At 48.6% G+C, this 25,352-nt stretch overlaps 1 protein-coding gene across 3 annotated transcripts in view; it reads right to left on the bottom strand.

Annotated features, from left to right (window-relative positions):
- Window positions 1-20,425, bottom strand: part of HS6ST2 (heparan sulfate 6-O-sulfotransferase 2) — a 368,682-nt gene extending 348,257 nt beyond the window's left edge. For 2 of the 3 annotated variants that reach the window (XM_004606375.2, XM_055122615.1), the window contains exons 1-2: window positions 19,956-20,425; window positions 18,518-19,036 (exon numbers count right to left, since the gene is read on the bottom strand). In XM_004606375.2, coding sequence (XP_004606432.1) covers window positions 18,518-19,036; window positions 19,956-20,386 — 950 coding nt within the window. In that variant the 5' untranslated portion in view covers window positions 20,387-20,425. The remainder of the gene's footprint in view (window positions 1-18,517; window positions 19,037-19,955) is intronic. The other variant, XM_004606376.2, reaches the window with a different exon arrangement.
- Between the last annotated feature and the right edge of the window lie 4,927 nt (window positions 20,426-25,352).

Genomic DNA, 25,352 nt, shown 5'->3' with positions numbered 1-25,352 from the left:
ATTTAGCGGGCACTAAACTCTACCAACCAGACCATATGGCCTAATTGGTTTTAAATGCCAGCTCCAATACTGACTGGCTGTGAGGCAGTAGGCTATTTATGCATTTGGTTCGATTTTGTTTTCTCATCTTAAAACAGGTTTCTAAAAAACATCTACCTCAGAGAATTGTTTTGAAGATTACATAAGGAAAATATATACTCGGGGTCAGAGCAATAGCACAGCATGAAGGGCATTTACCGTGTATGTCGCCCTCCCAGGTTTGATTCACAATATCTCATATGGTCCCCCAAGCCCCAGCAAGAGCTACTGTTGAGTGCAGAGGCAGGACCCCCAAAACAAAACAAAAAAAATTTTTTAAAGAAAAATAGGGGCCGGAGCAATAGTACAGTGGATAGGGCACTTTCTTGGCACACAGATGACTGGAGTTCAATCCCCAGCATCCCATATGGTCATTCGATCATTGCCAAGAATTATTCCAGATTACAGAGCCAGGACTAACTCCTGCGCAATGCCAGGTGTGGCCCAAAAAAAACAAAAAAGAAAAAAGAAGGATATTTACAATGGCCTTGGCTAAGGGCCTGGCTCAATAGATAACCTCAAACGTAATAAGCCTTCATGGAAAGTCTGGCCATGCAACCCAAATCCAACCATCAACCATCACTTCACAGTACTCATTGCCTAAGCCTTAACAGTTTCTAACTCTTGCACATAAATTGAGAAACCCAATGGAGGGCCAAAGAGATTGGAATAGTCGGGGCTGGAGTGATAGCACAGTGGGTAGGGTGTTTGCCTTGCATGCAGCCTACCCTGGTTCGATTCCCAGCATCCCATATGGTCCCCCGAGCACCACCAGGCATAATTCCTGAGTGCATGAGCCAGGAGTAACTCCTGTGCATCGCCGGGTGTCACCCAAAAAGAAAAACAAAAAAGAAGAAAAAAGAAATTGGAATAGTCCTAGTTAAGGTACTTGCCTTGCATGCAGCTGACCCTTATTCAATACCTGGCACCATATCGGGTCCCATAAACACTGCCAGGAATGATCCCTGACTACAAACCCAAGAGTAGACCCTGAGCACTGTTGGGTGTGACCCAGAGCCCCACCCACTACACCCCCCAAAAGAAAGAAAATGCGATGGAGCCAGAAAGATTAGCAACACTTCCAAACATATGCAATACTTTCAAATCTACCAGATTACTAATGCAAAGCCTGACCCCTTGCTCCTACCTAACTGGTCTTGACATCAAGTGAATGACCCATATTATGGTCTCTAAGATATTTGTTCTAAGTTTCTAGGCTAGCTTAATGGCTTAAGAGCCTATTTTTAACAGTATTTCACTTATTGTTGAGAAGAATTTGTGTTCACTTAATTGGGTGCAGGTTCATTACATTGGGCTTGTTAAGCATATTGTTCAAATCTTCTGTATCTTTCCTCATTGTTTCTTCCACCTATTTCTGGAAGAGTCAAGTAGATTTTACAAATTATCCTTATACTTATGTCAATGTTTGCTTCATCTATCTCAAACCTTGTATTAAGTATTACATCGACTTGATATCTAAAGATTCCAGTTACCTAATAAAGATTTTGCTTTAGTCTAATTTTATTCAATATCAATTTAGCTACCTTCTGGTTTAGTTTCTTTCTGGTAAGTATTTGCATAGTCAAATCCAATTCTATCTGTATCTTTGTTTTATTTAGCTTTGTTTCTCATATGCAGCTACCATTGAATTGTCAAGGTATCTATTTTCATCTATTGTGATCATCTATGTTTTAATCAACTGGTGAGTTAAGTGAAATTCTGTTTATTGTAATGAAGTTGGTTGTCAAGATCAAAGGGCCTTTGATTTGGTTTGGTTTGATTTGGGGGCCACAGCTGGCACTGCTCTGAGATTACTCCTGTTTCTGTGCTCAGGGATCACTCCTGGAAGGGCTCAGGGGGCCATCCGGGGTGCCAGGGATTGAACTCTGGATAGCTGCATACAAGGCAAGCATCTTACCCACTGTACTATTGTTTTACAAAAAGGCCAAAGGGCTTTTTTGATAGAACCTCTGGGTTACCTGACAGTAATTCAACCAGTTTAGTCCTTTTTTATTTCTTTTTCTTTTTTCTTTTTGGGTCACACCCAGCAATGCACAGGGGTTACTCCTGGCTCTGCACTCAGGAATTACTTCTGGCGGTGCTCAGGGGACCATATGGGATGCTGGGATTCTAACCTGGGTTGGCTGCGTGCAAGGCTAATGCCCTAACCGCTGTGCTATCGCTCCAACCCCAGTTTAGTCCATTTTTAACACCTTTTCCTCGATACATTCACTCTCCTGGAGAAAGTGAGCAAATATGTCTGGCAATCTCCAGGAGTGAACTGAAACTGATAATGTCCTGAAGATTTGTCTTTATTAGTATAGTTATGACAGAAAATCTAGATTAAAGCAAGGAATGGTGCACACAGGCCTAATCCATTTGATGTAAATCAACTCACTGCACGTTTCAATTGTTCTATACTTTTTCAGAACAGTACCTGGAAGCAATTCATTAGGACTAAACTCTTCACAAGAAACACACCCACCAATTCTCTTAGGCTCACTAGGACATCTCTGCTAGTGAAATTTAAAAAGCAATCAAACTGAAAAAGTCCTCTTTGCAGACATTTACATAGAGGAAGAACACGATTCTTGACAATTCAGAGTAAATGAAGTGAAAATTATTCCTTTATGGTATATCCCAGAATTGAAGTTTAAATTGTGACTGAAAAAGAGCCCAGTTTAATCAGAAAAATATTTATTGGTAATTCCCATAAGTTTATATCGATACATTTATATGATAGGATAACAAGTTCAAAAGTATTGCTAGGTTATAAATATGGAATTTACGCAAAATTTGCATGTATTGAATTTTATTTTGAATTTGCATGCATGCCTATATTTGAATATTTATAATATTCCAGAAAAAGCACAGTGGAATGTGCAAGACAGATTTATTTAGTTTTAATGCTCTGAAATGTGTCAAAGTCGTCAACACTATTCTTAGAGGGAAAATGGCAGAAATAACAAATGGAGTACAATAAGACCAACTGAATAATCACAAAGTCCAATACCTAATAAGACTGGAAAAGTTCTTTGCCAATAAATATTTTACTAACGTTTAGACAAATATTTCTCAAAGCTTACAATGACGTTGCTTCAGAAGACATATACCACTAATGACTGCCTCATTATACTTTAATGGAAAAGGGACTATTCCAAACCAAACCCTTTTCTTCTTGACTTAGTAACTAAATACCTCATCTGACTTGCCACAGAATGTTGCTATCAGCTTTACAACTGTGAAGCCCATGTGGTTTCAGTGGAGTTTCTCTTTGTGTGTGCGGGGGGCGGGGGTGTGAAGGGCCATGAGGCTATGCCCAACAGTGTCTGGAGCTATTCCTGGCTCTATGTTCAGAAATGACCCCTGACGATGCTAGGAGCACCAGATAGGATGATGGGAATTGAATCAGGTGTCAAACCAGGGTCGCCAGGATGCAAGGCAAACGTCTTAACCTATATATTATCTCGAAGGCATAAGTATTATGCCAATCTTATTAGGGATTGGACTTTGTTGTTATTTAGTTGGTCTTAATGTACTATAGTTTCAACAAGAAGATCATGAACCTCACTGCACAGTTTGGCCCTTTGATACGGAGATCAGGTGAAGAAAGCAGAGTTCTCATCAGTCTAATCAATCATTAACTGGAGGTGTCATGCAAATTAAGTGCAAGTTCTCTGTGAAATGAAGCTCCAGCATAATGGACTGCCCTGTAGTCCTGGATGTGGGTAACATGTCCAATAACTGACCTGAGTCTTCAGTTCTGGATCTTTAGAGCTGTCATACCCCTCTGCCAAAACCAACACTTTCTTTTTGGGACAGAGAGATAGTATGGCGGTGAAGGCGCTTGCTCAACACACAGCCAACCTGAGTTTGCTCTTGGAAACCCATATGATCCCCCAAGCCCTGCCAGGAGTGATCCCTGAGTGCAGAGCCAGGAGTATGCCCTGAGCACTGCCAAGTGTGACCAAAACAAACAAACATAAAAAGACTTTCCTCTTGTAACTAGATTAAACCAGCTCAATGGGAAAGAGGTTCATGAAGAATTAATATCCAGGACCTCTTGCGTGGGTCCAATGTAGTAAAACTATACATCTGTGGAGCACTATTCATTTCTTATGCCATTTAATTTTTAAGCAGAGGGGGAAATTGCAACTCCCTCAAATATCTTAATATTGCAATGGTGTGAGAGTCCAGTGCATTTGTCGGAATTATTCTAGCAGCCTATCATCAGAAAAATGAGCAGCTGATGCCTAACATCAACTCTGCTTTTCTGTCTGAAACATTATATAGCTGGGACTCCTTTCATCATTAAGGACTCCCAGGATACAGGGAGGCTAATGAAAAACCCAGCAACAGTTGTAAGGAAGCAAAAGAGTAGACATGAGTATAATTTATCATGGCCATAACAAAACTCCCATTAAAAATGTTAATGTTAGGGACTTAGAGATAGTACATCCGGTAAGGCGCTTGCCTTGCATGTGGCCAACCTGGGTTCAATTCACTGCATCCATATAATCCCCAGAGTACCACCAGGAGTGATTTCTTTTTTTTTCTTTTTTGGGGAGCACAGGGGTTACTCCTGGCTCTGCACTCAGGAATTACCCCTAACAGTGCTCGAGGGACCATATGGGATGCTGGGGATCGAACCTGGGTTGGCCACATGAAAGGCAAACGCCCTACCCACTGCATATAGCTCCAGCGCCCAGCAGTGATTTCTGAGTGAAGAGCCAGGAATAACCCGTGAGCATCGCCAGGTGTGCCCACTCCCCACCAAAAAAGTTAACATTGATCTGAAAAGATAGTACAGTGGGCAGGATGCTTGCCTTGCATACAGCCAATCCAGGCTTAATCTCTGGCACCTGAACCTGCTAGGAGTCATCCTTGAGCTCAGAGCTAGGAGTAAGCCCTGGGAAACACCAGGTGTGACTCCCAAACAAAACAAAACAAAACAAAAAGTTAATGTTTATTTTTATTATTAAAGAAGTACATACTCATAAGTTCAAAATCTTCAGAGAAGCAGAAGAAAAATCATCAATCTATTAATATCATGGGATTTTTCCCCACATTCTTTATCTTTGATGTTTCCGTTTGGGAGAGCTAGGTGAGACTATGATTTATTCCTCTCTACCTCCCCCAACCCACAACTCTCTGGCTGTCTGTAGTGTAGTTGTTGTCATGTTGTGTCTATAATTATCTCTTTTCCCCTTACCACTAAATCACTAGCAATTTTCCATAATCTATAAAAGGACCTTTAAATGGCTTTACAATAATCCTCCAAGTGGATTTCTTTAATTTTTTTTTGGTTTTTGGGTTACTCCTGGCTCTGCACTCAGGAATTACTCCTGGCGGTGCTCGGGGGACCATATGGGATGCTGGGAATCGAACGTGGGTCGGCCGCATGCAAGGCTAACGCTCTACCCGCTGTGCTATTTGCTCCAGCCCCTCCAAGTGGATTTCTTTTTTTTTTTTTTTTGCTTTTTGGGTCACACCTGGCTCTGCACAGGGGTTACTCCTGACTTTGCACTCAGAAATTATCCCTGGCAGTGCTCAGGGGACCATATGAGATGCTGGGAATTGAACCTGGGTCGGTGGCGTGCAAGGCAAACACCCTACCCGCTGTGCTATCGCTCCAGACTCTCCAAGTGGGTTTCTTAAATCTTTATGTATATGTTCAGATTTTTCCAATTTGTTGCACTTATAAATAACTCATTTGCCCTTAGTTTACTATGTTCCTACAGACCTGTCTTTTCCCCATGTTACTTTTCATAATGTTAAATAACTGTGTGTTTTATGTCTGTTTTTCCCATTCCATGCCCCCAGCACATACAGCAGATAGAAGTTATTTAAAATACATTTATTGAATAAATGAATTGAATGAATACATGAGTAAATGAAAAAAATGTATAGGCATACATATACTTTTCAATAAGATGCCAGAACGGAAATCATGGATCAAAGAAAAATTCATATATTCATTTGGGACTTGGGGATATGTCTGGTGGTGGTACTCAGAAGCTACTTAGTGATTGCTCCCAGTGATACTCAACAGACCATGCAGTGCTAGGGCTCAAGCCTGGCTTCCTATACGCAAAGCCTACACAGTAGATTTTGAGCAATCTTTTTTTAAAAAACCTGAATATTTATGTTTGTCTAATTTGTCTCCAAAACAATTGGGTTGGAGATGACTCAATGGACTGGGCACAGGCCTTGCTTCCCAGCACCACATGGTTCCCTGAGCAATGCCAGGAGTGACCCCCAGCACAGATCCAGGAGCAATCTTTGAACACCAATGGGTAGGACTCCCAAACTAAAAAATAGCAAAACAAAACAAAAACCAAGAACCACTGGGATTTATATTCCCACAATAGCACTGTAGCACTGTCATCCCGTTGTTCATTGATTTGCTTGAGAGGGCACCAGTAATGGCTCCATTGTGAGACTTGTTACTGTTTTTGGCACATCGAATACACCATGTGGAGCTTGCCAGGCTCAGCCATGCGGGCAGGATACTCTCAGTAGCTTGCTAGGCTCTCCGAGAGGAACGGAGGAATCGAACCTGGGTCGGCCATGTGCAAGGCAAACGCCCTACCCGCTGTGCTATCGCTCCAGGCTTTTTACAACCTTAAATAAGTTAAAGACATTCTTTTCAGGGCATGGGTTTGAGCCACACCTGGTCATGGTCAGGATCACTCCTGGCAGTGTTTTGGGGGACGGCATGTGGTACTGGAAATCAAACTGGATTGTCTGCATGCAAGGTAATAATGCATGGTAATTGTGGCATTTACCACACCCTTGTCTGTACTGGGTATTATGTCTAATTTGGTGGCAAATGATGACACACATTGAATTGTTTGATCTTAACCAGTGCTAACTAAAGTGACAAGAAAGTTTTCCCGGCAGTAATTATGTAAATTTTCTTTAAATTTGCATGTTTTAGTATCAGTGAGGCGGAATAGTTTTATCCTACCCATGTCTGTAAACTAGCTTTAGTGCCCATGTTGTAAGATGTCTGGATATAGCCTTTGTCTTTCTAACCCATTCATAAGAGCTCTTTATAGATGTCATTCTTTCATCAGTTTTATTTGCTGTGCATATTTTCCTCAGTTTGACATATGCCTTTTAATTTGGGCTAGTTTTTGACAGATGAACATTTTCCATTTTTATGTAATCATAACTGTCGATATTTTTCTTTATTCAAACATCTTTTTCCTTGGTGTCAAGTCCCTTATACACACTGTAGCTCTCATTTGGGGGAGGGAGGAGTACACCCTGATAGTGCTCAGGGATTACTCGTGACTCTGTGCTCTGGGGTCACTCCTAACACACTTGGGGGACCATATGCGGTGCTGAAGATCAAACTGGGGTTAGCTGCATGCATAACAAATGTCTTAAGCCCTGAACTATTTCTCTGGCTCTGAACCTTCCTTAGTAGTTTAAAAAAATAATTTGGGGGGTGGGGGGTTGCAGATAGATATCAGAGCAGGTAGGGTGTTTGCCTTGTGCATGACCAACTCAGGTTCAATCTTCAGCATCTCACATGTTCCCTGATCACCTCCAAGAGTAATTCCCCAGTGCAGAGCCAGGCAGGAGTAACTCCAAGTTTCCCCAGGTGTGGCCCCCAAAACAAAATTAATTAAATAATTGGGGGAAAGGGGTGTTGAGATGACACCCCGAGGAGGTCAGAGCTACGCTTACTCCTGACTCTGTGTTCAAGGGATCGCGCTTGACCCAGGGATCCAACCGGGGTCAGCTGCATGCAAGGTAAGTGCATTCTAAGTGCTAGAACAGTATTTCTTTAGCCCTTTCATTTAAATCCTAATGCAAATTCTGGATTCAAATTAACTGTGTTCCCAGACTCTCACATATTCAGCTAGGTCCCAAACTGATACAGAGCCCCAGTTCTCACTTGATTTCAAGCTCCACCCAATGGAAGTTCCATCCACTGAATGCTCCATCTGCCGGAAATCTGGGCACTAGGTCAGCCACAGCTCTTTAAAACTTTCCCACACACCCAGAGCCAACCAGCTTCTGAACCTCTCCATTCTGGTCAATATTATCACCTGTACTCTAGTATGGAAATAAAGTTGTATTTTACATTCCTTAAACCCAAAGAGCTTTTCATACTCATGGTATTCCAACCTCCCCATTGCCATTTCAGACCCTCAACACTGAGGTTTCACCATATCTACCAGTTCTCAGATGCAAACATGAACCATGATCTCCTTTCTAGTCCGGCTTGGCTCAGACCTCACAATTCCTGGCAAATATCACAAGCACTCTCACTACCTCCTTTATTCTACATACAGCCCTTCTCAAACAGCTCTTCTTTCTGGCCTGTTCATACTTTCAAAAGACAGGGGGCCTTACAAATCTCAATTCTTTCACTTGAGGGGAATAGTGATCAGACCATACTCAGCAGTACTCAGGGGCTATTCCTGGTTCCGTGTTCAAGAGTGACCGTTGGTGGTGCCAGAGAACTATATGCAGTGCTGAGAATAGAACCAGGGTCAGCAGGATGTAATCCCTGTTCCATCCTTTAGGCCTTTGATTCTCCCCTTTTATAAGAGAGATAGACATACCCCATATCAGAGTTCCACCCTCATCATCTGTCCAAACTACTTGGCTCTGCACTTGACCCTTCCCATTGACCTTTATAAACTTGAGGCTGCAGATGTAACCTTGGATTGGGAGGGGGGCTTTGTCTTGACTCTCATTAGCTAGTCCCCATTATCTCTGTGTGGTGAGCATAATATTTCCTTCACAATGTTTGCTGAGTAGACCCAGCCTGCGACATAAGGCAATGGACTTCTCTCTGACAAATACATTCTGGCAGTGCTATGACACTTCAAAGACATGAATGATATTCAAATTGTTTTCAAACAAAATCCATCTATTTTAATAAATATCTGAAATACCAGATTATTCGGTTCTAATGAAGGCAGGATGACACGTCTTCATAGCATAAAATGGGCAGTTTCACAAAATTTTTTGATGAAGGAGAGAAGGATTATCCTTTGTTTAACTGTTTTGGGTCACACCTAGTGTGGTGCTTAGGAATGACTCCTAGATCTGTGCTCAGGAGAGACCCCTGATGTGCTTCCAAATATGCAATGTTAGGAATCAAACCAGGGTCGGATGCATGCAAGGGAGTATTTTTAGCCCCTGTACTCTGTTCATAGCCCAAGATTTTCCTCTTAATGTCATTTAATGACTGATATCTAAAACAGAAAAACTCTAGGGCCAGAGCGATAATACAGCCAGTAGGGCACTGGCCTTGCATGAGGCCAACCTGGATTGGATAACCAGCATCCCACACGTTCCCCCAAGGTAAATCCTGAGTGCAAAGCTGGGAGTCACCCATGAGCATCACCAGGTGTGGCCCAAAAGACAGAAAAGAAATTGTTAAAAAATAAAAAAAGAAATTTTTTTTTCATTGTAAACACACTTTTATTTAAAATCAGGATTTTTGAAATAACTACCCTAAGAATGGTATCACAGGTCTTCAGCTAAATAAGGTAGAGCACTAAAAATGACTGTTAATTTTAATGTTTAAGGGTTCTTGTCAAAGCACCACTTAAAACTTACATTCTCTATAAAACTAAATATAGAAAATTTGAAAAAAAGAAATTTTTAAATGAAAAATAAATAAAGCAGATAAGCTCATAAAACCTTATTGCTTTTGATAGTACAATGGGTAGGTGATAACACAACGGGTGATAGCACAGCGGGTAGGGCATTTGCCTTGCACGCGGCCGACCCGGGTTCAAATCCCAGCATCCCATATGGTCCCCTGAGCACCGCCAGGGGGTGATTCCTGAGTGCATGAGCCAGGAGTGACCCCTATGCATTGCTAGGTGTGACCCAAAAAGCAAAGAAAAAAATACTAATGATGGGGACTGGAGCAATAGCACAGCGGGTAGGGTGTTTGCCTTGCACACGGCCGACCCGGGTTCGATTCCCAGCACCCCATATGGTCCCCCGAGCACCGCCAGGAGTAATTTCCGAGTGTACAGCCAGGAGCAATCTCTGTGCATTGCCAGGTGTGACCCAAAAATTAAAAAAAAATACTAATGATGATGTCTGAAGAGATAGCTCAGTAGACTGGAGCACAAGCTCCATTGCATGTGGGAGGCCGGAGGTCACTCCCCAGCATCACATGATCTGCCGAGCATCACTATGAGTGAGCTCTGAGCACAGGGCTGGGAGTTGCCCCTTGACACCACCACCATGACCCCAAAACAAAAACAGCTAATTATGTTGTACACTAAGTTATTATTTTGTACACTAAGTTCTCACATTATGCGATCTAATAGGTTTCTGGAAATTAAGACTTCAAAGAAAACAACAGATGACAAAGGAAGATCCTCAAACGCCACCATTTTGTCATTATTCTGTTGGATTTTTGGTTTTCGGTTTTTGTTTTTGTATTTTTTTTTTGCTTTTTGGGTCACACCTGGCAATGCACAGGGGTTAATCCTGGCTCTGCACTCAGGAATTACCCCTGGCGGTGCTCAGGGGACCATATGGGATGCTGGGAATCGAACCCGGGTCGGCCACGTGCAAGGCAAATGCCCTACCCACTGTGCTATTACTCCAGCCCCTCTGTTGGATTTTTGACCACGAATATTATTTTGAAATAATATTGAATGAATGAAAAATGTTATTGGGTAACCTACTATGTTTCCTTAGTTAACAGAACTGTAAATTAATGTCTAAATAAAACCCACCAGTGAGTGTCCGGAGTGATAGTACAGCAGGTAAGGCCTGGCCTTGCTCATGGCTAACGAGGTTTGATCCCTACCACCCCCATACAGTCTCCCACGCAACACAAAAAGTCATCCCTGCAGGGTGTGGCCCCAAAAGTAAGCAAACCAAAAGATCACCAAGGATATAATACTGAAGGTATTGCAATCACTTTGTATGTCTTTGAAACAATTTCAATCCCCTGAACCCCATATGGTCGATATTCTGAGCACCACCAAGAGTGATCACTGAACATGGAGCAAGGAGTACGCCCTGAGCCCCAATGGGTATGGCCCCTTACCAATAAATAAATATATTTTAAAAGAATTTAGATCTGGGGCTGGAGTGATAGTACAGTGGGTAGGGCATTTGCCTTGCATGCGGCCAACCCAGGTTCAATCCCCAGCACTCCAAAGGTTCCCCTAAGCACCACCAGAATTCCTGAGTGCAGAGCCAGTACTAAGCCCTGAGCATCACCATGTGTGACTCCAAAAGACCAAAAAAAAAAAAAAAGAGAGAGAAGAACTTAGAGATCTGGCGCCAAGGACATAGCTGAATGGGCATGTTGTTTGCATATAGGAACCCCAAATTCAATCCCCAGCACCACGTAGAGTTCTATGAGCACTGTTGCAAGTGACCCCTCACTCCATCCAGCACAGTGCCAGGTATGATTCACATATAGAAACAAAAATAAAGCAGAAATGGAAGGAGTAGTAGTGTGGGCATGTGAGGAGTAAGTAGAGGCAAGCACTATGGAGTTCTTACTACGACCTTGACTTTTCAAAAGACAGCCCCCTTGTGGGATCAGAGAGATAGTACAGTGGGCAGGACTCTTTCCTTGCATGCAGCTGACCCAGCTTTCATCCCCAAGACCCCATATGCATATGTTCCCCTGAGCACTGCCAGGAGTGCTCACTGAGCACAAAGTCAGGAGTAATTCTTAAGCCTCCAGGTATGCCCAAACTACTACGCCCCCACAAAAAAATTAAAAGGAGAGAGAGATTTCTTTGAAAAAGAAGTAGAGAATGGACAAAGCTGCCGGTAAGGCACTTGCCTTGAACACCTCCAACCCAGGTTCCATCTCCAGCACTGAAACTAGTCGCCAAGCCCTTCCAGGAGTGATCCCTGAGCACAGAGCAAGGAGTAAGCCCTGAGCACTGCTGGGTGCGGCCCCCAAACAAAAAAAAAGATTGAAATTCAAAAACAAAAAGAAGGCAGAGAGAAAATAATTTCCAGGAATGGAGAGACAGTACAGTGGGCAAAGGTGCTTGCCTTGCATGTTGCAGACCTCGATTTGATCCCTCGCACCGCATATGATCTCTGGAGCCCTGCCAAAAGTGATCCCTGAGTGAAAAGCCAAGAGTAACGCGTGAGCATCGACAGGTATGGCCCAAACCACCTCCCCCCCACAGCAAATAAACAAAATATGCAATAAAATAATAATAAAGGGGGCTGGAGCAATAGCACAGCGGGTAGGGCATTTGCCTTGCACGCGGCCGACCCGGGTTCGATTCCCAGCATCCCATATGGTCCCCCGAGCACCGCCAGGAGTAATTCCTGAGTGCATGAGCCAGGAGTAACCCCTGTGCATCGCCGGGTGTGACCCAAAAACCAAAAAATAAATAAATAATAATAATAATAATAAAAACAAAAAATAAAACAAAAGATTTTGATAAATCAAAAACTGAAAATAATAGAGCATCCCATAGGGTGCCCTGAGCGCTACTAGAAGTAATCGCTGAGCACAGAGCCAGGAGTTGCCCCTGAGTATCGCCGTGTGTGGCCATAAATAAATAAATATTTTTAAAAGGATGGCCCAGAGACACCTTAAAGCGGGTAGAGTACATGTCTTGCCTGTCCAAACCCCAGCACCGCCAGGGCCTCTCAGCGCTGCAGGCCATGGGGTGGCACCCCAATATGTCCAGGCCAAGAAGCACTGCATTGTCTTTGCAACACACTGACAGGTCTGCACTGCTTGGCTGAGCATCACCAGAGTGGCCCCCTCAGCTCTGGAGCACATCTGGGGAGAATCTTCCTAAAAAAATGACTATCCCCATCCCTCACGCCCCCACCACGAAAAACAAAAAAAAAGAAGAAACAAGCTTTTCCTTTTTTGTTCTAGGGGACTATATGGTATCCTGAGAATCAAACCCGGGTGGATCGCATGCAAGGGGAACGCTCTACCCACTGTACTATCACTCTGGTCCTGAAGCAAACTTTTATTCATAGGAAGCCTTTTGAGTTCCTTCCGATACGTGGTCTACTGCACTGTAGGTGACAGTGACTCTTCCCTACAGTTGCTGGTAAATTTAGAGAGAGATGCTAAAAGATTAGGATATAACATCAATATGATGATCAGATTCTTTGATTCTACAACGACGAAAACAGACCTCTTCCCTCAGTCTCAGCCATCTGGGGGCGCACCAGCCAGCTTGGTACCTGGAGAAGAAGAACGAGGCTAGGAGCATTTCTTCGGGTCCCATTGGCATCCCTCCAACAGACCGAGGGGTGTGCTCGACTTGGCTAGAAACACAGGGAATCTGGCCGAGAAAAGCCCCCAGAACTTGGGAGTTTGAACAGCTGGAAAACAACTGTGTTTGGATACATCCTCCAAAATGGCCTCAGAAACTATATGAAGCAGAACCTTTCTCTGACCCCCCCTTTTTCTGACCCCGATAACATACAACATATCAGTGGACAGATGCAGGAAATGCAAGTTCTAGTTTGCTTTAACAAAAAAAAATTCTTCTTGTGCCTTTTGCCAGCCAAGCACTTTCTCTTTCCCTCTCCTTCTCCCTCTCCCTCTCCCTCCCTCCCTCCCTCCCCCTCTCTCTCTCTCTCTCTGCCCTCACCAGGCAACGTGACCACAATAGTTTCTATTCAACACTTAGAAATCACTCCAGCACTTTCCCATATGCCCAGGCAGGGAAAGTTCTCAAAGAGAGCACTGGGTGTAGGAGTCAAGGTTTTGGCTTGCAGCCACAATAGCCCCTCCTGCACCTCCCCAACCCTCCAACTCCATGTCGATAGTTGTGAGCTAAAAACTAGTGCCAAAGACTCTAGGCACTTATCTGCTGGGATCCAACATCCTTCCTTCCTGCTAAGCTTTGCACTCATTCCAACATGCACACGCGAAGGCTTCCAGCAACCTGCCCTTGAGACCTATTCCCAGGGGGCCCTGGGCCTCAAAGACCTGAAAATCAGTTCTTCTCCCACAGAGTCCAACAACCTCACTCCAATCACTTTGTCCAAGCTCCCAAATGTAAAATGATTGAAAACAGCAATGATGGGGTTATGTAACCATAGCAGTGAACGTTTATGGAGTCAGCTCACTTGGTGACACAATACCTCACTCTGTTCTCCTAAAAATCTTTGTAGCAAGACACGGTCCATGTAGCCAGGCTACATTGTGTTAAACAGGACTGGAGTCGAGGCCTGCGCTCAGTGACCTTGAGAATGTCCTTCATCCTCTCTGGGCTTTAACTCTCATCAGGTAAATGGGGGTATTGGTCCTAAAGTTTAGTCACTGTCATCCCGTTGCTCATTGATTTGTTCGAGCAGGCATCAGTAACGTCTCTCATTGAGAGACTTATTGTTACTGTTTTTGGCATATCCAATACGCACGGGTAGCTTGCCAGGCTCTGCCACGCGGGCTCGATACTCTCGGTAGCTTGCCGGGCTCTCCGAGAGGGGCGGAGGAATCGAACTCGGGTCAGCCACGTGAAAGGCGAACGCCCCACCACTGTGCTATCGCAAACACCCTAAAGGTTTATAGCGGAATCCCAGTGCTGTGATGGGGGAGATGGGAAAGGTCTTCAGAAAGTGGAACCACTCTCCACACATACAAGGCAGGGACAGGCTCAGGTCCAAGGTCATAGAGCTGGAACATGGCTGGTATGAAGGAAAGGCCCAAATGTGGGAATTCCCAAGCCAGACAGATGGAGCATCTTTCATCAGTTCAGCAGAGCAGAGACCACCAGCTGGTGCCAGGAGGCTGCGATACACGGGAACTCATCTCCTGAGACCAGCTCCTCACTCACATGCATCACCGCCACTGCTAAATTTTTTCACCTCACGCATTCTCACACACTCCCACATGCACTCCCACACATACTCCCACTCTCTTCCACTCTGACACACCCACGCTCTCACGTATACCCACACTCTCACACACACTCATTCTCACATCCACACACATACACTTTCAGTCACACATCCACTCTCACAATCTTCCACACTCATACCCTCTCATATATACCCACTCTCACACACATACATGCTCACACTCCGGCATATACACTCACATACACACACACCACACTCACTCTTTTCTACTTTCACACTCTCATACACCCACACTGTCACACACATACACTCCCTCACACTCACACATTTAAACTCTTCCATACTCTCACACACACCCACACACTCTCTTATGCACACACAGTCTCCATACATTCTCACACATACACACTCATTCTACATTCTCACACTCACTCTCAAATAAACCCAACTCACACTCTCAAATAAACTCATTCTTTCTCTCGCACAAACTCAACACACTCTAACACATATTAACATTCTCAGTCTCTCACACATGCTCTGACACACTCTCAGAAATACATCCTTTCAGACTCTCATACACACTCACTCTCACATAACTCACAATCTCTCATACACACTCCCCACACACATAAAATTCTCGTACTCTAACACACAATCTCTATCCAACACAAACTCTCTCAACACACACTCCCACTTGCACTCACTGATACCTTTGCTCTTATACGATTATCAAACTGGTCCTGACAGCAGGGATTTGTCAAATCCCAGAAAATTCTGGAAGCCTCAGGCTATCTATCACTATTTTTCAAGATGAAGATTTCTGGAGGTGTGGAGGAATTGATGTAAGAATGGGGGGGGAAGATGCCCTTGAGATAGCCATGTTTTTCTCTAGCAAATGCTACTGCCAGGGTTTTTTTTGCGAATGGTGTAAGAGGCAGTCATTCTGACTCTTTAAAAAAAGTGGTTCTTCTTTGATTAGACTAGATGGCACTGTGGTGCCACCCCTCTGATGGGCAAGCAAAATCTCATTCCATTGCAAACAAGGTTCCCTCAATTGAAGACCATCCAAGAAACCACCCTGAGGGCTCCTGGTTATCTGAAGGGGAAGTTTTGGAAGGAAGAGTTAGAGCGGGAAGCCACATTAAGCATGCATCAGTGTTAAGAAATCACATCAGTGTTAGGAGATCCCACCCATCCTCTATACACATTCACAAAGATTTCAAAGGGTACATGAGCACTGTGAAACCCCAAAGTTGTAACTTTCATGCTAGCTAGGACTTCAATTTGACTTTTCAGCCACAATTAATGCTGCAGAATAGTATTTTTGTCCCTAAGACCATTTTCGATGCCACCATCCTTCCCACTCCTTGTGACATCTACACACTCCATCAGCAGATGTTATTTTCAGTATTGCCCAATTGCTGGGGATCATCCAAAACACCGGTATCTTGGAGTGACCGTGACTTACACAATTCTCACAATGGAATGAGGTGGCTATTTTCCTGGGGACCAAGATCCTCTTAGAATGGAAAAAAAAGTGTTAGTGCTATCAAAGAAATGAAAGATTGGGGGCTGGAGTGATAGCACAGCGGGTAGGGCGTTTGCCTTGCACGCGGCTGACCCGGGTTCAATTCCCAGCATCCCATATGGTCCCCCAGCACCGCCAGGAGTAATTCCTGCATGTAGAGCCAGGAGTAACCCCTGTGCATCGCTGGGTGTGACCTGAAAAGCAAAAAAAAAAAAAGAAAGGAAAGAAATGAAAGATCAATAGAATCTGCCAGAATTCCCACATTCCCACATTCCACGCTGGTGGGGTTTCAGGCCCTTGCTCCTCATCCCACCAACTTGTGTTAAAAAAAACCCTGACACCACCGGGTTCAAAAAACCCCAGTCTCAGCTCAGCCAGGGGTCTTTTTCTGAGCACAGAGCCAGGAATAGGTGCCAAGCCCCCCACCCCAAAACGGGGGGCATAGGAAGGGCTGGAGAGATAGACAGTGGGCAAGGCACTTGCAGCCATGCATGGTTCACTCCCTGGCACACAAAGGGTCCCCTGAGCCCTGCCAGAAGTGATTCCCTGGGTGCAGAGCCAAGATTGAGCCTTGAGCATTGCCAGGTGTGACCCAAAAAAATGAAAAGACACTGAAAAACAGAGGGACAGGAAAGTGAGCAATGGGTGATGACTCCTCTAATCTCAGTGGTGAGCAGAGAGTCAGAAGGTTCCACTTCCCTCAGACTGGACATGGCCACACACACACACACACAACTGCCCTGGTGGTTGAATTCCTACAGAAACCCGCAAAGTTGGATCGTATCCAGGGTATCCAATAGCACCCAGCACAGGGGGATGGACGGTGTCCCAGCAGATAACTGTCCCCTCGGATTGCTCCGTGGTCATCTCCATAGAGAGGGGGGTAAGAACATACATTTTGCTTCATTTCAAATGTGACCTTGGCCACCCAGAGACCCAGTCCAGAGATTCAGTGGACAAGCAGACTGACTCACCTTATCTCCACCCAAATCTGCTTTAGGAAGACTGATAGGGATGGGACCCCTGGTTGGGAGCAACTGCCTCTCAGTGCTCCTCCCCCTCCCTTCCTGGCATTCCATGACCACCAGCAAACCCTGCAAACCCAGCTGGATGGAGGAAGCGCTCAGGCTTCAATAGCCACTGGCTACAGGCAAAATCATAAATCAGCTTCTGCCTCCACTTCCCGGCTTCCCAGCAAGCCTGGCGCCCTGACTTGGTCCCCAGGCTTCCCATGTGAGACTGGGCCCCACATGGGAGTGTGATCGGCCTCTCAGAGGGCCCCTGGGCCAGCAGGGCGCCCCTCACTCAGGCAGGGCAACGGGGGGAGGGGAAGGGAGGAATGGCGCGGACGCCTGTAGTGCAGGCAGGCAGTCCCCAGGGGCGCAAACTGGGTACCAAGGGGTATCCTTGCAAACCACTGCAGAGGGACTCCCATTGGCCTTCCGGGGAGGGTGGGATATGGAGGGGGATGAGGGAAGGACAAAGTCAGGCAGCAAGAGATAAAAACTAGAGAGGGTCGAAGGGAAAAAGGAAACAAGAAGCTGCAAAGTGAAGAAGGGGAGCGCGGGCTGGAGCGGGAGCTGAGCGGATAAGATCGCGAGCAGGAGAGGAGCGCGAAAAGGGGGAAGACAATGCCGGCGCGGGAAAACAGGAAAAGAGAGGAGAAGTAGCTTAGGAGCTGGGGTTCGGAGAACAGAAAACCGGCCAGGAGGGACTTGGGAACGCCACGCGCAGAGCGCGGGTCTCTCTCTCTTTCTTTCTCGGGCGCTCTAATGGAGAGCCTGCATGCGGTACCCGGTCTCGGCGGCGGCGGGGGGCGCTCGCTCCGGGCCTCCCGACCGCTTCCCGGGCACGCCGTCCCAGCAACCCAGCAGGACATCCCGCGGGATGACAGACTGGCCGTCCGGGGCCAAAGGGGACAAGCTTCCCGGGGGCGCCACGGGAGCGCCGCGCTTCCGCCCCTCGCTGGCGCCGCCGGGACGCAGAGGTGCGCGCCCTTTGGCGGGTGGGGGTGGAGGTGAAGTTGAGGGCAGCAGCCGCCCAGGCGCGGGATGCGCCGGGAGCTGCGGGACCCCCAGCTCCTCCACGAGGCACACTCACCTGGACGGGCGCAGCCGGGCGTCGCGCTTGCCGTCCACCACCGTGGGGACGCAGCTGGTGAGCTCGGTCCAGTCGGCGTGCAGCCCGCAGCTCCAGCCCGTGGAGAACCTGGAGAAGAGCCAGGTCTCCCGCTTCCCGGGCCGGTGGCAAGTGCATTTCTTCTGGCCCACGCGGCACTCGCACGGCTGCTCCAGCTGGATGTTGCGCACCAGGTGGCGACCGAAAGTGGTGCCGCCGGTCTTCTGGATGTGCAGGAACACGATCAGGTCATCGCCCTTGATGTCGAAGTCTACCTGGCGCAGGAGGTCGCTGCGGCTGAAATTGTAACGGGGCACGAACCTGGCGGAGCTCTCATCCTCCGAGCGGTACGGGTCGGGCATCGGGGAGCTGAACGCCTGCAGGCGCAGGAGCTGGCATTCGGTGCCGGGGCACACATATTGGAGGACGATCACGGCGAAGAGGAAGAACATCACCAGAGCCAGCAGCAGCTTGTTGGATTTCTCATCCATGTTCCCGACGCTAGGGGAAACCCAAGATCGTTACGTCAATCCCGCAGTTCAGCCCGCGCTCGACGTGCGCCCGCGCCGCCCCCTCCCCTGGCGCCGCCGTTGCGCCCCCTTTCCCCCCTCCCCTCCGCACCGAGTACTCCACCACGGCGGCGGTGGCGGCGGCGGCGGCGGCGGCCTTCCCCGCTTCCTTCCTTCCCGGCAGGCTCAGCGCTGTGGCTCCTGCCGCACACCCCTCCTCCCCCGCTCCCCTCCGGTCGCCTGCCCTCTCCCCCTCTCAGCCCCCCGCCACCCCGGCCGCCCGAGCTCCCCGGAGCCGCTTTGCGGCGGGGTCTGTGCCCGCCGGCCCCCGTCCGTCCTGATCGCCCCACTCCCCAACTCCCGGCCCGCGTCCGAGCCCCCCGAGCGCCTCGCCGCACTCTCGGCCACTCCGGGGCTCCGCTCCCCATCCCTCTTCGGCCGCCGGACGGGCGCGGGTGCCTCCGCGCCCCCGTCCCCGTGGCGCTCTCGCTCGCCCACCGTGTCCCCGCCGGCCCGATTCGCGGGTTCCGTCCCCAGGCGCCCCGAAGCGCAGCTCTAAGCCCCGCACCTCGTTCACCCACCTTCGGGGCCGTCTCGGGTGAGCTCGCAGCCCGGGCGATCAGAGTTTCCCTGGCCGGGGATGGGGTGCGGGGAGGGGGGCGCGTTGGAAGGCGCCCGGCCAGCAAAGCCCGACCGGCCGGCGGAGACGGTGCGCTGCAGGCAGCCCGCGGCGCGGCGGGGCGAGAGCCGCAGCGTGGCCAAAGGCGCGCCGCGCCCCTCCGGAGCCCCCCGAGTCCGCCGGCCGCGGGCCAGCGGCAACTTCGCGCCCTTCCTTCCCTCCCTCTCGGCCGCCTTCCCTCCCCGCTCGGCCCCCGTGCTCCCGGGACCCCCCGTTTTCGCCTGAAACGTACCTGGCCAGGGGGCCGAAGATCTTGGAGAAGATCGCGCTGAGCACGTGCTTGAGCGAGTGGCCCAGGGCGGCCAGGCCCCGGGTGAGCAGGGCCCGGCAGAGGGAGCCCAGGTCCCAGCGTCTCCTGAGGTCGTGCATCCGCCTGCGGCGGCCGCGGGGCAGCAGCGCGAAAAGAGGGACGAGCGCGGCTCCCGCCAGGGAGGAGGAAGACGCCTTCGGGGGCTCGTCCAGGAGCGGCTGGGAGTTGATTCCGCGAGACACACCCCTAGGAGGGCCCGCGCGGACTGAGGCGGCGACTGATCCCGGCCGGCTCGCTGCCAATTCGGCCTCGACTCTGGAATGCCGGCGGGGACAGGTGGTGCGGGCGGGCGCTCCTCGCTCTGGCTGCAGCGGCGGCCCGAGAGCCCGGGCTGCACACGCAGGCAGTGCCATTCCCCCCTTCAGGCAACTCAGGGTACTAAGGATCAGGAGCGAGCTGGAATTTATGTAATAATGCCTCGCGCCTAAGAGCCGAGCCACTCCACAAAGCCGAGGACGGGGCTTTTTCCTCCCGTCTTTGGGGAGCGGAGGTCACTCCTGTGAGCGCATCACATCCACTTTGGCTCGTAATTTCCACCTCCCCTAAAATAGCAAAGGCGAAAATTAGACCTTTTCCCTCTCCCTTTGCCAATTTCCATTCCCCAACGGAAGCCAGGGCATTTTCTGAAAAGGTAAGTCAGCATGAAGGCGAAAGCATGACCCAAAACCATTACAGAACAACAAGCTGAGCTTTTCCGAGCAGAAGCTCATCCTTTTTTTGGCTGAATCTCCCCCATCTCAAGCCCTCTTGGTGACACCCTTACGTGAGGGTGATACATGAATGAATATGAATGACAAGCGTTAAAAAAATAAACAAAACACGAATAACTCAAAGTGGTCACAACGCACGTTGAATCCAAGGCATTGTGACCAGTGAAGAAACTGAGGCTCAGAGAGGGGAGGGGATGTGTCCAAGGTCACACAGCACAGCCCCTCGCTTTGAACCCAGGAAACCCGGGCACTGTGCACCCATTTCCAACGTTACCTTCTCTCTTAATTCAGTGCCCTTGCATCCTGCAGCCATTCTACCCGGTTCCCTCCAGTCCCCCTCCCCCTTCTAAAGACCCTTTAGCTCAGGAGTCACAAATAATAAGATTAGCAAGGAAGAGTGGTCCCTTTAAGGCAAGGGCTCCAGGAACTCGGATTGTTCCCGTCTTACTGATCAGATGGGGCTTGCTGGTTGTGGGGGACTGACTGGTGTTCAGGTCACTGCAGAAAGGGGCGCTGGGCTGCTGAGAGCAGTGTTCCTAAGCAGTGCCACTGGGTGCTACAGAGGTAGTGGGTGGACTGTAAGCTGAGTCCTGGGTGCAAGCACCCTCCTCTAGAGAGACAGTCTTTCCTCTCTCTCTCTCTCTCTCTCTCTCTCTCTCTGTCTCCCTCCCTCCCTCCCTCCCTCTGTGTGTGCAGGCACCCTCCTTCAGAGACAGTCTCTGTGTGTGTGCATATGTGTGGAGGCACACTCCTTCAGAGACAGTCTCTCTCTGTGTGCAGGCATCCTCCTCCAGAGACAGTCTCTCTCCTCTCTCTCTATCCCCTGTGTGTGCAGACACCCTCCTCCAGAGAAAGTTTCACCTCCCTCCCTCCCTCCTTCCCTCCCTCTCTCCCTCCCTCCCTCCCTCTCTCTCTCTCTCTCTCTCTCTCTCCTCTGTATGTGCAGTGTAGCAGGCACACTCTTCCACTCTTCCAGAGACAGTGTGTGTGTGCAGGCACCCTCCTCTAAAGACAGTCTCTCTCCTCTCTTTCTATCTCTCCCCCTCTGTGTGTGTGCAGGCACCCTCCTCCAGAGACAGTCTGTCTGTGTGTGTGTGTGTGTGTGTGCAGGCACCCTCCTCCAGAGACAGTCTGTGTGTGTGTGTGTGTGCAGGCACCCTCCTCCAGAGACAGTCTGTGTGTGTGTGTGTGTGTGTGTGCGCGCGCGTGCAGGCACCCTCTTCCTGAGACAGTCTGTGTGTGTGTGTGTGTGTGTGTGTGCAGGCACCCTCCTGAGACAGTCTGTGTGTGTGTGTGCAGGCACCCTCCTCCAGAGACAGTCTCTGTGTGTGTGTGTGTAGGCACCCTCCTCCTGAGACAGTCTGTGTGTGTGTGTGCAGGCACCCTCCTCCTGAGACAGTCTGTGTGTGTGTGTGTGTGTGTGCAGGCACCCTCCTCCTGAGACAGTCTGTGTGTGTGTGTGTGCAGGCACCCTCCTCCTGAGACAGTCTGTGTGTGTGTGTGCAGGCACCCTCCTCCTGAGACAGTCTGTGTGTGTGTGTGTGTGCAGGCACCCTCCTCCTGAGACAGTCTGTGTGTGTGTGTGTGCAGGCACCCTCCTCCTGAGACAGTCTGTGTGTGTGTGTGTGTGTGCAGGCACCCTCCTCCTGAGACAGTCTGTGTGTGTGTGTGTGTGCAGGCACCCTCCTCCTGAGACAGTCTGTGTGTGTGTGTGCAGGCATCCTCCTCCAGAGACAGTATTTCTCTCTCTGTGCAGGCACCCTACTACAGAGACAGTCTCTGTGTGTGCAGGAACCCTCCTCCAGAGACAGCCTCTCTCTCCTCCCTCTTTTTCTTTCTCTCTCTCCTCTCTCCTCTGTGTGTGTGCAGGCACCTTCCTCCAGAAACAGTCTCTCTCTATCTCTCTCTCCTTCTCTCTCTCCCCCGCTGTTGCCTGCAGAACATTCAGTCCTTCACCAAGCTCTCTTGCATCTCTCCCGCCCTCTTTGTGCAATGAGGCAGCAAGCCCTGCTCTGGGACTCTCGAGATGCGGTCACTTCCTGGCTGGGTCACCCTGGGATAATCACTTGCCCCTCCTGACCCTCAGTGTCCTCTTTTGGAAGATAAGATCAAGTCCTCTTTTGTGTCCATAGTGAGGATGACCTTGGGGCAATGAAGGAAGGGCCCCTTTGCAGGTGCTTGCACAGCTATGACTATCCTAGCTGACCTCCCCTGAGACTTTCCCTGCTCTGGCTGGACTTGTGTGTGCCCCGAAACTGAACTGGTTTTGCCTGGAAGCAGATATGACAAATTCTTGGCCAGCCTGCATTTCAAGCCTTTTCCCTCTCTCCTGGTGGCTGCGCAGAACATCCCCTGAACTTGCACTAAGAGACCAGATGCAGACATTTACAGGGTACCCCTTTTGAAGAGCTCGCCTTGTCCCCTCAAGCTCCTGGGACACTCCGGCTACTGCCCCAGATGAGTGGGGATGGCTCCAAAACTCCTGGGGCCACTGGCACAATTTATCTCTTTTTGAAATTTGATTTCAGGGCACTGCAATTAACAACGATGTTCATGATGGGATTTCATGCATACAACATTCTAATATACAACCCACCACCAGTGTCCCCCACCCCCGCCCCCCCCATTCCCCACCATGATGTGTTCAATTCCATAGACTCGTTCTCAGAATCCATTGTCTTTGGGCACTTGTTATCTCTCTGTTATGGTTTTTTTTTGCTTTGTATCCCACGTAGGAGAGATGCTTCTGTGTCTGACCTGCTCCTGACTAGCTTCCAGCACAAAACGCTCCAGTTCCATCCACGTAACAGCAAATTGCGTGGTTTTGTCTGACAGCCACGTAGTAGCTTTAGTCTGTCCAGTAGATGGCCCTCCTCGTGGGGTCTTGGTGCTATTACTTCATGTTAATAGCATTCAGTGAATCCCTAGGAAGAGACTTCTGGAATGAGTGCAGTGTGTGGCACATTCATGCCCCCAGCAGCCGGTTTTGTTTTTGACTGGGGGTGTGGTGGGGTGGGGGATGGGCCACACTCCGCAGTTTTCAGGGGTTACTCCTGGCTCTGCACTCAGGAATTGCTCCTGGAAATGCTTGAGGGGACCATTTGGCGTACAGGGGAACAAATCCAGGTCGGGCACATACACAGCAAACACCCTACCCGCTGTACTATCTCTCCACCCCCTGAAATGTTTTTTTCTAAGAGAAATGAGTGGGATTGAAACACAGGAAAGCACCTAAAGGGGAACTGGTAATCGGGACAGAGAATAATCAGGATTCACTCATTTAGGTTGTGAAAAGGGGTATGCATGCATTCTAATACACACACACATACACACATACGTACTTGCTAAATCAAAGGAACAGTTTGGGGCTCTGAAGTTCAGTGTGGGAGATCTAATATGTCCCTGACAGAGGAATGTGAATATCTGCAGCAGCTCACCACAGTGACTTTCAACTACCACTGCAGTTTGAACCCATTGAAAGAGACCTGTTCAATAGACCACATTGATCCACAGGGGATGGGATTTTAAAGGATATTGGCACTTTTCTGGTGGGTGTGCACAGCCATACGTCACACATAATGTATAAATATGAACACTCCTGTAAGCCATGTTACTGCAGTAATAATTTAGGACATTTGGGGGCCACATCCTGTGGTAACTCAGGGGCTATTCCTATCTCAGTGTTCAACCCAGGTCTCCCCTATACAAAGCATTTGATCTAGTTATTCAAGGCATCTATCCAGCCCAATAAGAACTTTTTGAAAGAAATCACCAAAAATAAAAGGGTGGGGGAGGTAAAAAAAAAGTTTGTGGGCTGGAGCAATAGCACAGCGGGTAGGGCGTTTGCCTTACACGCGGCCGACCCGGGTTCGATTCCTCCATCCCTCTCTGAGAGCCCAGCAAGCTACTGAGAGTATTTCGCCTGCATGGCAGAGCCTGTCAAGCTACCCGTGGCGTATTCGATATGCCAAAAACAGTAACAGCAAGTCTCATAATGGAGATGTTACTGGTGCCCGCTTGAGCAAATCAATGAGCAACAGATGACAGTGACAGTGTCAGTGATATATAGCCTGTGGAGGCTAGTACATGGGGTTAAGTTGCTTGCCTCACATTGCAGCTATGGAGCATCAAATTCCCTGCACTGCATATGGTGGTCCCTTCCCCCACCACCACCAGGGGTCGCTTCTGAGCACAGAGCCAGAAAGAATCCCTGAACATGACTGGGTGTGACCCAAAATACTAATAGGCTGTGAACTACTGGTCTACCGCATTGCTTATAAATTATGATCCAGGGGCTGGAGCAATAGCACAGCGGGTAGGGCATTTGCTTTGCATGCGGCCGACCCGGGGACCCAGCATCCCATATGGTCCCCTGACCGCCAGGAATAATTCCTGAGTGCAAAACCAGGAGTAACCCCTGTTCATCGCCAGGTGTGACCCAAAAAGCAAAAAATAAAATAAAAAAAATTATGATCCAGGGTCAGGATGTTAGTACAGTGGGCCAGGATATTGCCTTGCACATGGCCAACCTAGGTTCAATCCTTGGCACTCCATGTGATTCCCCAAGCCTCACCAAGAGTAATCCCCTAAATGCAGAGCCAGGAGTAAG

Source organism: Sorex araneus, chromosome X (genome assembly GCF_027595985.1).
Source record: "Sorex araneus isolate mSorAra2 chromosome X, mSorAra2.pri, whole genome shotgun sequence".
Classification (NCBI taxonomy): domain Eukaryota; kingdom Metazoa; phylum Chordata; class Mammalia; order Eulipotyphla; family Soricidae; genus Sorex; species Sorex araneus.
Note: the sequence above shows the minus strand (reverse complement) of the source record. Positions and strands in the feature narration are given on the sequence as shown.